At 52.3% G+C, this 14,575-nt stretch overlaps 1 protein-coding gene across 3 annotated transcripts in view; it reads left to right on the top strand.

The window, feature by feature from the left end:
- The window catches only part of SLC39A11 (solute carrier family 39 member 11), a 266,347-nt gene that overhangs the window by 214,140 nt on the left and 37,632 nt on the right, over nt 1-14,575 (top strand). For all 3 annotated transcript variants that reach the window (XM_037069882.1, XM_037069881.1, XM_037069880.1), the window contains one exon: nt 3,038-3,107. In XM_037069882.1, coding sequence (XP_036925777.1) covers nt 3,038-3,107 — 70 coding nt within the window. The remainder of the gene's footprint in view (nt 1-3,037; nt 3,108-14,575) is intronic.

Below are 14,575 nucleotides of genomic sequence, written 5' to 3'. Positions count from 1 at the left end.
TGGGTGTGCTGTGGGGCCTGTGGCTCTGGGCTGCACTACCATTTATATCAGGGGTCCCCAACCTCCAGGCCCCAGACCAGCATCGGGCCTGGCCTGTTAGGAACCGGGCCACACAGCAGGAGGTGACCTTGAATGGGATGCACGGGAATCATCCTGAAACCGGTCCCTGGTGCCAAACAGGTCGGGGACTGCTGATTGACATTATAACCACTCCCTCTGAGACAGCCTTTACAGCTTTTCTCGTAAAAATGCCAGACATGGTTTTGTGCTTTTAATGGATTTTTATTTATATACATTATTTTTTACATTTACTTTGAAGTGAAATGTCCATTAGTGTAAATTGTGTTTATTTTTATACTTTAATTTTCCCTAGGAAAAGGGCAAAATAAGCTTTTTATCTAAAAGGGGAAAATATCACTAAATAGAGCAAAATCTTTAACAAAAGAGCCAACCAGCTGTTGTTTATGGTTTAGGGGGGAAACCCTGATTTTTTCAAAGGGAGGGTTTGTTCCTCTCGCACCAGGAAACACCCCTAAGTACCGCCCTAGCTTTTGACACCTCTCCCCAGTGGGCCCCCTTTGCCCTGAGACCCACAGTTACTGATGAGAGTTCAGTGCCATCTCCACTGTGCTGGTTCTAAACAACCTGAGAGCGGTGGTTTGTAAACACTGGAGTCCCCAGAGGTAGCAGGTGGCCAGATAGTGGCCGTCCCTGAGGTCCTCTCACTTTGCATTCTCATGACCGTGGATGCGGGCAACTCCCGCCCTCCCGGCGCTGTGCAGAGAGAGGCTGCCTCCTCCCTGGGGGAGGGGGGCTTGTCTGAAAGCCGTAGACATACCAGTCGTAGCCCACCTTGACATTCAGCTCTCACCGATACCCGGGCCCTCCCCCAGGACCCTGTTGTTGCCCACCCCTTTCTGAAGCACAACATCAGAGGCATCACGCCAACCTGAAAAAGTTGAATGTGTATCCAAACCCCTCCCTGGAGTCATGACTTCCACCCTTGGAGACATTGCTGGAAGAGAAGGGAAGTGAACAGCCGTGGAGGGTGAAGAAGAGCCTGGACCTCAGAGTCCCAGCCCACCCAGGCTCTCAGAGCTTCCTGTCACCTTTCCACTCTGACCCGTGGAGTGGAGGTGTCAATCTTCACCTCTGGTTCACGTTCAAGGCTCCTAGCCCAGGACCTGGCATAAAAAAGGCCACTCTACCACCACCACCAGCAGCACTATATCCAGGAGAAGGACCACAGGGAGACAGAGATCTTGAAACAAGGCCAGATTTGGGACCCAGAGTCAGCTGAGAGGAAAGACTTGACGAATGAAGACTCAGCCATTATTCAGAATTGACATCAGGAGCCTTAAAAATAACAATGAATAAAACTTTGAAACCTCACTTCTGCAAGGTCTGGCTGCTCTGACACCTCAGCTGGCCGCGTCAGCCGAGAGCTCTGGGAAGCAGCGTGTCAGGGGCTTCTCTGCAGCCCCCTGTGGTATGAGCCCCGCACCCCAGGGGGCTGGGTCCAGGAGCCTGAGGCTCTGGTCTGGTTTGGGAAGAGCTCCAGGCCACTGGCTGCTGAGTCTGGCAGTGGCCTGAGTCATTCCTCATGACCTCTGGGCTCTCCCCCACCTGTAAAGTCCTAGGACTCTGAATTCCGTGGTGGTCATTAGGAGAAATAAGGAAAGGTATTTGGCGGGGTACCAGAACCCCCAATTCTAAACCAGCAGCCTCTGGTTGCCACAGTTACCCCATAAGGCCCCCCCAGGGAGACTGAAGCACAGGGAACGCTTTATGTCTTAGCTGCTGAGGCTTAGCAGGTCTTTGGATGAACCAGACTGCGTCACGAGTGAGCTTGTTCACCTTAACACAGGTCAAGCCAAAGGGCCCGGGTGTCCTCAGGTGTCTTCTGAAGTCATCATTATCGTACAGTCCCAGTGTCCCTGGCCCACTCTAAACAGGACACAAGGGTAAAAACAGGGAGTTCAAAGAGACGGTGAATTCCAGAAGAAGACAAGCCCCTCTCACTCAGCAGATTTTGCCCCCTTCCCTCTTTATAACATAGGTTGCTCCTTGCCCCCAAAGCTCTTGGTCTTGAACCTGACTAATGCTATAATTTTATTTCCTCTTTGGTTGGAGACTAAACTTGCCTATGGATGTCAGGACGTGTCTTAACATGCTTCTACCCCCTGGGTCCAGGGCCACCGGGACAGTTCCACTTTTTTCAAAGCCTTTGCCTCCTCATCAGGTGCTGTAGACTTGTGTGTCCCTTCCACCTCTACTCATGGTCAGGGTGCTGGTGAACTTGGCGAGCTCACCAGGTCCACTGGGCAGGACTTGGAGAATTGTCTCGCCCATCCTCAAGCTTCAAGCTGGACTGTTAACCACTGTAACAGTCTCTACCACGTGATGATGGCTTGTCCCATGTCTGCAATGACATTATTGGGCCACCATGTCCACCTTGGACTTTTTGCTCATGAGCAGATAAAACCCCGTATGTTTAGGTCAGGGCTTATCAAATGCTTTCTGTAAAGGGCCGGATGGTAAACACTTCAGGTTTTCGGTCCATACGATCTCTCTCTCGGCTGCACAGAACCAGCCACAGAGGGCTATCAACAGTGAGCATGGCTGTGTGCCAATAAAGCCCTATTTATGCACACTAAATGTATGTAGTTTTAAAGGTCATGAAATATTCTTTGTTTTTATTTTCAGCTACTTAAACATGTAAAAATTGTTCTTGGCTTGCAAGCGATACAAAAATAAGCCGTCAAAAAAGTTTTTAAATTACGGCTTGTAAGCCATACAAAAATAAGTAGTCAAATATTTTTTTAAATTACGGTTTAAAAAATAATGGACAAATAAATCATTAAAAACTTTTTTTTAAAGGCAGTGAGCTAGATTTGGTCTCCAGGCCATAGTCTGCTGAGCCCTAGAGTTTTGGTTGTTAGCGGTCTGCTGCAACCTCACCTCACACAGCAGTGGTGATGAGCATCATTGGGAAATTATTCCTAACCCCTCGTGCTTTTGTGTGTGTATGTTTCAGAGGGGCTTGCCGTCGGAGTTGGATTTGGAGCTGTAGAAAAGACGGCGTCCGCCACCTTTGAGAGCGCCAGGTAAGCCAGTACCTGCTCCCCTAGCATGGGACCCTGCGCCCCGAGGTGCTCTGGAAATGCCCGTGACCCAGATGAGCACCCCAGCCGCACGGGGCCAAGACTGGCGAAGGGGGGGTGAGGTCAGGTGAAGCTCACCCGAGAGAGGCGCTCCATCACACGAGCAGGTCTGTGCCCCCTAAGGGGTAACCACCTTGAAAACACTGCGTGGATGTCATTGTGTGCTGTCATCTAAACTCTTAAATGTGTAAAGATAGAGGCAGGTAGTAAAGGGTGAAAGGGGTCAAATACATGGTGTTGGAAGGAGATTTGACTTTGGGTGGTGAACACACGATGCAATTACAGATGCCGCATCAGAACTGTGCACTTGGAACCCAGACAACTTTATCACCCGGTGTAACTTCCCCGCCGCCGAAAAAAAACCTAACGACAAAAATACATACCAGGCAGCAGGCGATGCTCCAGTGGCTCCGTCCTCTTTGAAGCCCTCTTTCTCTGTCATGACACTGGCCTCTCCTGGCTGCCCCCTGCCCCCCACTTACATCTACTTTGCAGGCTTTTCTGGGGGCTTCTCATCCTGCAGCCCTCTTGGAAACGTTGATGCTGCCCAAAGACCTATCTCTGGGGCGTCCATTCTCCCCACTTCATCCCCCTCCCTGACTTTATATTCCATTTATTTGCTGATGGTGCCCACGTTCATCTTCAACCTAGATTTCTCTTCTAAACTTATTCCTTCCAGATACTTGGACGTTCCACAGGATCCTCACATTCAGAATTTCCAAAATTGAGCTACTGTCTCCATTTGCTGTCATGCAAAGTCTGTCCCTCCCCCAGGGTTCCCCATCACCACCTTGCACCCAGGTGACAAAGCCAAACTCTGTCATCCTTGTCTCCTCGTTTCTCCTCATCTTCCTTAGACAGTCACCAGGCCTTGTCAATTCTTCCTCACGTTTCCCTCCCTTGCAATAAACAGCACTCTGATATGGCCAGTGTCCACCTGGAGATCATGAAGGGCACGTACCCGTTAGCCTTCGTAGGCATCAGCTCGACTGGTCCACCTGTGCCTGCAAAACCACTAACACTGCAGTGTCTGGGCTGAAGGGGCCAGGGCTGAGCCTCCCATCCAAGTGTGATGAACTTGGATGTCTTCTGGGGACTAAGGAGTCACAAAAAGGAGTGGAGACAACTGGGGGAGACAGTTGGGGACTGTGAGGATAGAGGCGAACCTCACATAGACAGCCCATGCATGATCCAATGGCTCTGAAACTCACAGTCATTCTAAAAACATGATTCAGGTCAAAGCGATGGCCCAGGGCCACCAGTTTCTGACTCCCACTTCTGGCTTACTCCCTTGCCTTCTCATTGGTGCATTCTCCAAATATCCTCGTTTCTAAGACACACCCCCTCTAACGATCAACCCTGTGTCTATTGGCCATGGTTGTCAGGAACTGATTTCTCACGAAACCCCTCTCCATCCTTCCTGGGCACTGGACCTGTGTGGGGCCTTCGTGTGCTTCATTGCCTCATGGCACAGATTCCCTCAGCTGATGTGAGGCCCCTGTGTGGTCAGTGTGTCACTACCGGTCACTGGATGCCAGTGCTACGTGTTAAGGGACGTGTCTGCTCCACGAAGCCACCAACATGCGTGTGCATGTTCTAGGTTGAAATTGTCTCTTCTTATTCCCACCTGTCAGACTCCCGAAGCATTTCCTCCCTCCATCGCCAGGCCAGTGTCACCCATTAACCTGATGTCTGTGGGGAAAATCTGATGAGACAGGAGGAGGGGAGGGGCCTTTAAAATGGAAGAAATATTGCCACAGTCAAGGCCTGGTTCTGACTCACAGTGCCCTGCGGGCTGCATTTCCAGCACCGGGCATCAGGTGGGGAGAGTGGCCCTTTGTCCCTCGCACAGCCAGTTTGATCTTGGCTTCGGTGAGAACATGAGGAACTTCAGAGCTGGGCAGCATGCAGTGGGCTGAGGGGATGGGAGGGGCTGACCCCGGGCACGTTCGAAGGCCAGGTCCTCCCAGGCACGGGGTACCCCATGCACATGGAAGGCCTGTGCCCCCGGGGTTGCACTCATCCCCCTAACATCAAGATGCCAACTCAGATGTCCCTCTATTCTGTCACCTGCACTTTCCGCCAACCATTATAACTGTTTGTAAAGAAAGTGGAGCAAAAGCCTTTCCAGCCCCGCTCCGCCCTCCCCTGACTCTCCCTGCGTGACACAAACCCTCGGGACTGTGGAGCGGGGAGTGGACTGGGGCCGTGGGCCTCTGTACGGCAGCCTCGCAAAGGCCTCTGCTCAGCAGCTCTCTGGGAGCTTTCCACGTCCCCATGTTCCGACCCCCACCCCATGCAGCCTGTGGCATCAGCGCAGCTGTGTCCAGAGTACCCTGGGGTGGGGCAGGGGCTTCCTGAAACCCAAGCCGCAGAGAAGCAAAGAGATCCCTCCCTCAGGCAGACCCTACCCTTCAACCCATCGTCTTCACTTACAGATCCGCATCTAGTGCGTGGTTTGGGGGTCTTCCTTTCTGAATGCCTGTGATCTTACTCTTGACCCATAGAATAAATGCAGAACAGCCCCCATCAGGACTGGTTAGATCTCTTGGCCTGAGCCCAAGCTACAGACCTGGGTTAGTGGGAGGATGGGGAGTGGGGGAGTCTGAGGGGGGGGCAGGAAGAAAAGAGAGGAGGGCAGACTAATTGTTGGGGGGAGGGGCGCAGAAACAAAGTCATCAGGTGATTAAACATATCTTTCAAAAGGCAGAGGTTTCGCTTTTTACAGTTGATGTTCTGTGGGATTACGAAGTGGCACACCTCAAACACGACATGGAAAGGTTGAAAATAAAGGGATGGAGAAGGATCCAAGGTGGATGCAGGTGTTACACTTTCAGTGCCAGACAAATCAGACATGGAGGTGGAAGGCCATGTAAAGAATAAAGGTCAGTCCTTAATGACAAGGGAAACGCCGCACCAGGACGATCCAAAGGCCCTGCCTTTGTGTGCGCCTGCAACGCCAGCGTCCCACTGTTTAAGAAGAACTGGTGGGGAAAACTGGCAAAGCCTCCACCAGGGTGGGTGAGCACCTTTGCCATGTCTGACACCGATCAAACATAAAAAACGTACAAAATGTGTTTAATGGACATAGAGCTCCGGGCAAGCAACTGGGAAGCTTTCCTTCCTTTAAAGCACACATATGCTGTTCTTAAATTGATTAGAGCCACACAGGCCAGAATAGCCCCAAATCACGACAGTTCAGACCCCAATCTCTGACCTTAATGCGATGTCATTGAAAGTCGATGACACGAAGTAGCCTGAATAATTTGTTAGTGCACGGCTGGACCCCAGAGCACCAGGAGATTGGCACACCGTGCTCTCCAAGGGCAGCATGCAAACTAAATTGTCTAAGAAACCAGTGGATGAAGGGCACACTCTTCCCTCATTGTCATAGAGTGGGCATATTTCATCTGAGTGTGGGGTCAGTGCGCTCAGATGGGTGGAGATGATAAGGGCAGGAAACGCAGTGAGCAGGGTGGATCCTAAGGCATTTTCAGGGCCGGTGCATAGACACGTCACTGAGGCAGTTCCCAGGGTGCTCTGTGGAAGGGAAGGCAGGTGATAGGTTGGCCATGGTGAGGGTGCTGATGCAGGAAATGATGGAGCCCAGGAGATGACTGGAGCCCTAACTCAGCTCCCATGGACTGGGAGGTGGGGGGGGGGGGTGCCAGAGTGAAAAACTCAGCAGGGGAACCAACGTTTGCTGACCGCCTGCAGCTGTGTGTTCTAGCTGCTCTAGGAAGACAGGGATGTGGCGATGGTGGAAATGAGGGAGGCCTGATGGCAGGAAGAGGTTTTAAATGCAGAACCAACAGACAGCGTTTGTCAGCTGATTTTGCTGTGCAGAAGGGCAAAGGGAGAATTGAAGTTCAGGCACCCAGGAGACAATCTTACGGTGCTGGGTGGGAGTGGCTGAGAGGGGACGGAAAGTGGATTTGGGAAAAGAGTTACCAGCGGGTGCCTGGGGTCCACATGGACCAAGCTGGCCGAGCCAGGTAGATTGTCCTGTTCATTTCGTTTAGGGACGAGCCTCCTGTGGCCCAGGGGCCAGGGTCAGCCCAACAGCCATTTCGGTAAGCGAGGTTCTGCTGGAAGACAGCCACACCTGTGAATTTCCGACCCGTCTTCAGCCCCTTTGTGCTGCAGTGGTTGAGTTGTGTGATTGCCACAGACTCGCAAGGCTGAAAACTGGCAGTGATTACTAGCTGGCTCTTTACAGACAAAGTGTGGAGACCCCTAGTTTAGTGGACACAGCCCACAGATTTAGTTCAGGTTCATCATCAAACACCCTGACACCAACGCTTATTCTTTATGACTTCCTACTGTATTTTAAGCATCTGGAAGCAGGAAGTTCTCTGGTCTCACCTGTGACATCATAACCCCTCACAAGAAAAGAGGAAAAGTAAAAAGTAAATGCTCTAGAGCAACACTGTCTTCAGTTCCCACTTGTTTCCCTGACCAGGAGGAGGACAAGTGGGCCCCCGGCACATAATGTGTGTATGCGTGCTGCCACCTAGTGTTCAGATGCTGTCACTTCACCGCCTTTCTGGAGCCCTGTCCAACATTGTCTCCCACTCCCGCCTCCTTCCTTTCTCATTAGATAGCTTGCTTGGGGTCATTCATTCACAATGCCACCTCCCCTGAATGCTGAAGAATCTCAGCCAGCGAAGGGCAGCCTGTAGTTCAAGGGAAACACAGCTTTCTTCTCTCTGATCTGGGTCCTCGAAATTTCTTTTGGTTTCACTACAAAGAAATTCTTCAGACCACATGTCCTTGGGGAGTTTGGCTGCTTCAGTGGTTTCCCTTTCTGAAGTGTCACTACCTCCAGTGAACATGTTTTCCAGAAAGGAAGCATGTCCTCAGCTCTCACTTAACTTAGTGGCGGGCATAATTCACACCAGCAGGGAGGGCAGGGTTATTTATGCCTGAACATTTGGTGTTGTCCTACTTCCTGTTGAAGCTTTGATGAGGCACACATTGGAAGGCGTTCGCCACGCACGGACCACACCCTGCCCGTCCTGGAGCAGGCTTGCATGTCACAGAGGGGCTCGCTGCAGACCTGGCCGTGCGCTGTGGATAATCCACGAAGCACGTCCCCACCCTGTGCCTGGCTGTGTTCCCTGCTGAGGGCCCGACCAGCGCCAGCTGTCCAACACTGGACACACCACAAAGGATGCTGGGTACACTAGCCTGCATTTCGACCCAGACAGCTCATAAGTTACGTGTGGGGGCATTAAAATAAGTTATAAAGTATACGTTTACCTCCTAGATCTGAGAGTAAAATATAAGTCAGATATATCTTTTTGCTTGGCTTAAAAACCAACATGTATGCTGATACAGTAACAACCATTTAACACAGCAGCGTTCAGTCAACTATGCAGCTGTTTGTTTAGCAATAAAGACAGCAATAGACATACAGCTTCCTGGTCATTAGTCAGCACAGGCCAGTGACGAGTGTGTCTGTATGTGTAAGACCTATTGTATCAGGGCATCTGTAAGTCCAAGTGGCCCCCCCGCTTTGGTTCCAGGATATTTTTGAAAACAAGATTGCATGCAGAGACACTGGAGAGAAGACTTGGGTGTTGTGGGAGGCGGGGGCTGGCGTCAGACAGCTGAAACAGTAACTCCGTCCCAGTTCCCTCCAGCGTGGTCTGGGGAGCAAGTGCCTGCACATTGCCAGGGGCTCTGAGGTGCCCCCAGGCCTCCCTGCAACAGAAACGAGTGCTTAAATTTCTGGAGTGTTCTGGGGAGACTCCCTTCTTCAAGGCTGCCGCTCTTGACCTTTCTCCCTGCCCTCTACATTGGGTCTCCCCCTTCCCCACGGAAGCCAGAGCCCAGCCTGGTCCCCCTGGAGAGGGGTCTTTAGCCTGAGAAGTGGAACCCCAGTGGGAAGACAGGAAGGTGCCTAGGGGAAGAGACACTTTCACACCCGATACAAGCACTCCCGCGCCTTCCATTGCAGAATAGCACACACTCTCCTCCCTCACCCCCTCCTGCCCTTCATTTCACTTCAGTAGAATTGAAAGTAAATTCTTGTGCTGTTGTTTATTTGCAATAGCAGATTGAGCTCTCAATTTGATTGTATGCAAACAAGCCCTCCTCTTGAACCCATCAGAGTACTTTGCTTGGAATTCAAGAGCAGTCTGTAGGCAGCTCCTCTTACATTTCTCTTCCCAGTCCTCCCACACAATGATAGCCTTACCCTGAATTATTAAGAGACTGGATCTTGAAGTGCTGGCAGGCAGGCAGTGGCTGGCAGACAGCGCCACCATGTGGTAATTCTACTTCATAGCTTGATAGGTGGTACAAAAATGACCAAGGTAGGGTGCAGAAGGTGATGGAGAGGTGCTGATGTCTGAGACAGTGTGTGGCTCCTGCAGAAGTTAGGGACCATGTATGTAGATATACAAGTTTATAAAAATGCTCAGTATGTTTTCAAAATAGTAGCGCCTTCATCTTCCCGCTCTTTTGACCCTGATGTTGCGTTCTTCATTGAACTCAGCACGTACATGTTTCCATAATCATCTCATTCATTTTCCCGTGTCACACAATAACAAGATAGCTCTTACTGACCCTGCTCAGAGAGGGAGGAGTAATATGAAATGAACAGTGGAAGGGCAGAAAGCCACGCTCTGCTCCTTTGATTGTTTCTGCCAGGAGAGGAAAATACAGGGGTCTAGAGTCCTAACTTCAGCACACCCCAAAATCAATAAGATGTTTATGTCATTTTGGGGGGGAGACATTTATTTTTGTGAAGACCTCTTTAAAATAATGTTATTTATTTATCATTCCTGGAAGAGAAAGGGCCTAGAGCTTGCCGGATACCTGGGCAAAGCCAGACAGTGAAATGAGACAGTTTCTCACGGACAATTTTAAGCAACAGATAATCAAGTCATAAATGTACCTGTGCATCCATCTGCCCGTTCACTCCACAGAGACATTGCTGAGCCCACCATGTGGATGGACCACAGTTTGTAAGTCCTTTCACTTGTTGACGGACACGTGGGGCGTTTGTACAGCTCGACTGTTGTGAACAGTGCTGCCGTGGACGCTCGTGTGCAGGGTTTGAGCAGACGTGTGTTTCATTTCTCTTGGGGGCATACCTATGAGTGGGATTGTTGAGTCGGATGGTGGCTCTATTAGCTCTTTGAGAAAGGAAGCTCTAAAAAGTCACCTTCTGTGCCGAAATAAAAGGAACCAGATTGGACCGAGACTTTATTTTAACTGTTAAAGGTCAATTCCCCAAACATCATCATTGCAAGAGGCTTTCACAGGCCACTCGCCTGCGTCCCAGCCTCGCACCGCAGTGATGACGGGCGTTCTTACTGCAGGCAGCTCACCGAGTACTTGCTCCGTGCTGGCCCCGCGCCACCGTTTTCCTCCCTTCTCTCAGGGAATCTGCACACAGTGGGTCCCACCCACGAGCAGCCCCATTTTGCAGGTAAGAAAATTGAGGCACCAAGAGGGTTTTTTTTCTGCAGCCCCACAGCTAGCAAGGAGAAGAGCTAAGTCCCAGGCCACGGACCTGGCTCTCGGCTGGGATGGTCGGTGGCCTGTGCAGTGATTTGTTTGGCCAGGCTGCGTGAGAAGCTCAGTGAGAAAGCCTGGCAGCGGTCAGGGCTCACTTGTCCCTGAGTCTTCTTTGTTGCAGACCTTTTGTGAATGTGGGGTTGTGGTATTTAAGAGCGTGGATTCTGGAGCTAGATTGCCTGTGTGCACGTTTGGTCTGTCACTTTCTGGCTGTTTACCAGGGTGGGTTTTTTTTTCCCCTGTGCCTCAGTTTCCTAATCTGCAAAATGAGAATAGTAATAGTATTTACCTGAACAAATTGTTCTGAGAATTAACTGAGTTTTACACGAAAAGCACCTGGAACAGTGTGCCTGGCGTACAGGAAGGCCATGTGGAACGTAGGTGTTGTTTCGGAGCCAAGGCCCAGGTGCTAGACGCACGTAGCCCGACCTTACATTGCTTCCGCTGTCCTGTGTGTTGGGCTCTGCGCTCCGAGTCTTAGCGGACTTCCTTCCGTCTCCCCTCGGCCTTCCCAGGCTGGTGATGCTTCTGCGCCCCAGCATGGCCCTTGCTCTGGGTCAGCTCGGTGAATGTGCCCACTGTCACTGCATGGTTCACGCTTTCTTCATCCTGCACCCTCGCCTAGAGTGGAACCTGGGCTGCCTCTCCGGCTCTCTGGGCAAACCAGGACCAGGCTGTGCTGTCTGCTTTGCCCCGGGGAAGCGGCGGCCAGCAGTCCTGCAGATGAGTTTGTAGTGGGCAGCCCCATCAGGCGGCAAGGGCTGCCTCCCTCTTGCCTGCCCCTCCTGGTTCCCTGGATTCACTTTCAGGCCCCTCTGATGTGGCCACACAAGTTACCCTCTCAACAAGGAGGGAGGTACCAGGCTGCCCTCCTCTGTCTGCTGGGCACCAGCTTCTCCCCTGCCAGCCACACAAGGGGCTGTTTATGCTGCGGCCCCTCCTCTGCCATGCTGCCCCCTGCCACCCCCACCCAAGTCCCTGGCGACAGGGTTGGACATCTTGGCACGGGGGACAGATCTCTACACAACGTGCACTCTGTTTAGCCTGAAGCAGGCCCCGGGGGAGGTGCAGAACCTGCCAAGCTCTTCACTCTCGCACAGGAGTGTGGTTCTCTGTGGCTTTCCCAGAGCCGGAGACGACGCGTGTTTTTCTCTCCTCGGTCCCTGTCGCTGCCCTGTCCACCCTCCCTCGCAGCTTGTGGCAAGCAACTCGAGGCAGAAAGCAGCTGTGTTTTGCAGAGTGGACCACTGAGGGGACTCAGGTCCCCCTGTGGGGCTCAGGCATGGCCTTCACTTCACAGCATTCTGCCTGGCGAGCCAAGAGAGGCAGCCAGGGTGCTCTGTGTGGGACCAGCAGGGACAGCTGTTGTCATGAACCATTTCCATGCCTCGCTTTGGCCTCTGCCACCCCATGTGGAGATGAGGACACAGAGCCAGGGCACCTGCCCTGGGGTCACGTGTAGGGCAAGCGGCAGAGTCTGGGTTTGACAGAGGTCAGTCTGATGCAGAAGCCCGTGAATTAGCCACTTCTGCCTGGTTCTCCCTCACCACCCCTGCCTCTAGCAACCACAGGATGATCTCAAAAGCCAGCATTTATTGAGTGCTTTCCCTGTGCTGATTGTGTGCTCATTGGCTCACATGCATTAGCTAATCCTCAAAGCCCTACCCCTTTGAGGGAAGAGGGAAGAAGGAGCACCCTTGTTTACAGAGAAGGGGCAGAGGCAGGATCTGAACCTGGACCCTGGGCCTGTGCCTTTGACGGAGGCTCTCTCCTGCCTCCTGAGTTGATGTGTCTGCTGCAACCAGAGAGGCTGGAGAACTGCCCCTGGAGTGCCACAGGACGTGGGGTCAGCTCAGCTGTTACGTGTGTGCCCTGGCTGTAGGAGTTCCTAAAATGCTGTGTCTCATTGGGCAGGTCGGGAAATAGAGGAATATAAAAACTCCTGGCGAAGGACAGACTTTTCAGCCAGTCTCCCTGGAAGCAAGTGTTTGTGTTAAAGACTGTGCAGACATTACCCTCGCCAGGTGCTTGCACACAGTGAGGTGCAGAGGGCAGGGAGGGGAGACTCCAGAGAGTTGGTGCGGAGGTGATGGGGGGGCGGTACTGCAGCCTCACCCCCCAGGGAGCAGACGGAAGGACGGACGGGCCAGACCACGGGGAGAGTGGAATCCCAGAGCAGTAGTTTCCTGGGCTATAGGCTTCAGGACAAGAGGCGGTAGTTGGCTGAGTAGGAGCCCTGGGTTTTTAGAACAAACTTGTCATGGTCAAACTGTGTCCCCCAGAAAGGCACATCAATGTCCTAACACCCAGTACCTGTGAATGTGCCCTTACTTGGCAATAGGGACTTTACAGATATAATCAGTTAAGATTGAATCATGCTGGATTAGGGTGGGCCCTAAATCCAGGTGACTGGTGTCCTTATAAAGATACAGGCAGAGGAGAACGCTGTGTGACAGCACAGAGACACACAGAGGGACACTCCCTCCATGGAGTGACAGGCAGAGATTGGAGCCGAGCCAAGAGGTGCTAAAAGTTGCCAGCAGCCCCCAGAAGCTGGAGGTAAGGAAGGATCCTTCCCTGGAGACCCTGCAGGGAGCTCAGCCCGCCAGCTCCTTGATTTTGGACTTGTAGCTTCCAGAACCGTGAGAATAAATCTTCTGTCTAACCCAGTTCATGGTACTTCGTTACAGCAGCCACAGCAAACCCATGCGTTGGGTCTCCCAGCCTCCTCCCACCCCCACTTGGCTTTCTTCAGTCCTCCCGCAGTGGACACCAAGCCCTGAGCGTCACTTTAATCCATATTCTTCTCCATCTTCATGCATTTTATTTTCCTGCCTCACCCATTTGGTGGGTTTGATTTTTTCTTTCAGGAAGAGGTGAAGGTTTTGTGTTCTTCTCCCCTGCCCCTCGCCCCCAAATCTCTCTCAGTTCATTTTGGACCAAATTGGAGAGAAGAGGTGGCTCTCCCCTTTTTCAGCGGCCGCCTGCCCTCAGACACTGGCCCATGGGAGAGTCGGGGCTGCCCCCTCCTGGGTTGGAGCTGCTAAACTGTCATAAGAAAGAGGCCTTTGTCACGGGGACCACGGCCCTCGGCTCAGAAACAGAGACAGATTGTGCCAGAAAACAAACAACAAAAAAAAGGTTCAACCACAGAATTCTTTGGGACTTCAGTCATCAGCCTCTCGCTTGTTCTTAAAAGACAAATTTCCTTTCTTCGGGGTAATTCCATCAGATAGGTCGTCAGGTTTTAATTCTGTCCAGAGCTGAGGGCGCCCCCCCACCTCCACACACACTGCCCGGGACCATCTGTGCCTGCCTCCGCCCAGCTCCCTGCTTGCATTACCTCATGCCTGCCTGCCTGCAGGTTGGGGAGTCCGGGGCCCCACCGGGCTGCGCAGGGGGCTGGGCAGAGGGCCTGAGGTACATACGGTTTCAGTCCAGGGAAAGGAGAAGCGATTGGAGAAGCTCAAGAGGCCACGTTACAAAGGCCTTCGCCCGTGAATATACAGGAGGTTATAGCTTTTCATTCCACTTGGGAGAGACCGCAGAGGTCCTCGTGTTTATGGAGGAGAAAAATGGAAGTAAAGTGACTTGCCTGAAGGCACGCTGTTCACTAAACGTCTGACCGCACCCGGCCTGCTCAGGACCAGGGGTCAAAATGCTACTTGACCAGCATGGCTCTTGGGAACAGCTATGGGCCCAGAGCCTTCTCTTCAGCTTCTTACTCTCTGACAGCCTCCAGCACGCTCTGCCCCCTCTTAGCCAGTTTTGCCCTTGACCATCCTTTCTTACATCCGGGGTAGCATCTCCAGATGCTGCTCAGGTGGCCGGGGCAAGGAACACTTCGCTGACCTCGTGGGAGTGACCCTCCCCACCTCACC

Source organism: Sturnira hondurensis, unplaced genomic scaffold (genome assembly GCF_014824575.4).
Source record: "Sturnira hondurensis isolate 20B ecotype Veracruz unplaced genomic scaffold, ASM1482457v3 Scaffold0018728, whole genome shotgun sequence".
Taxonomy (NCBI): domain Eukaryota; kingdom Metazoa; phylum Chordata; class Mammalia; order Chiroptera; family Phyllostomidae; genus Sturnira; species Sturnira hondurensis.
The sequence above is the reverse complement of the archived record's forward strand: the minus strand, read 5'-3'. Positions and strand labels throughout refer to the sequence as shown.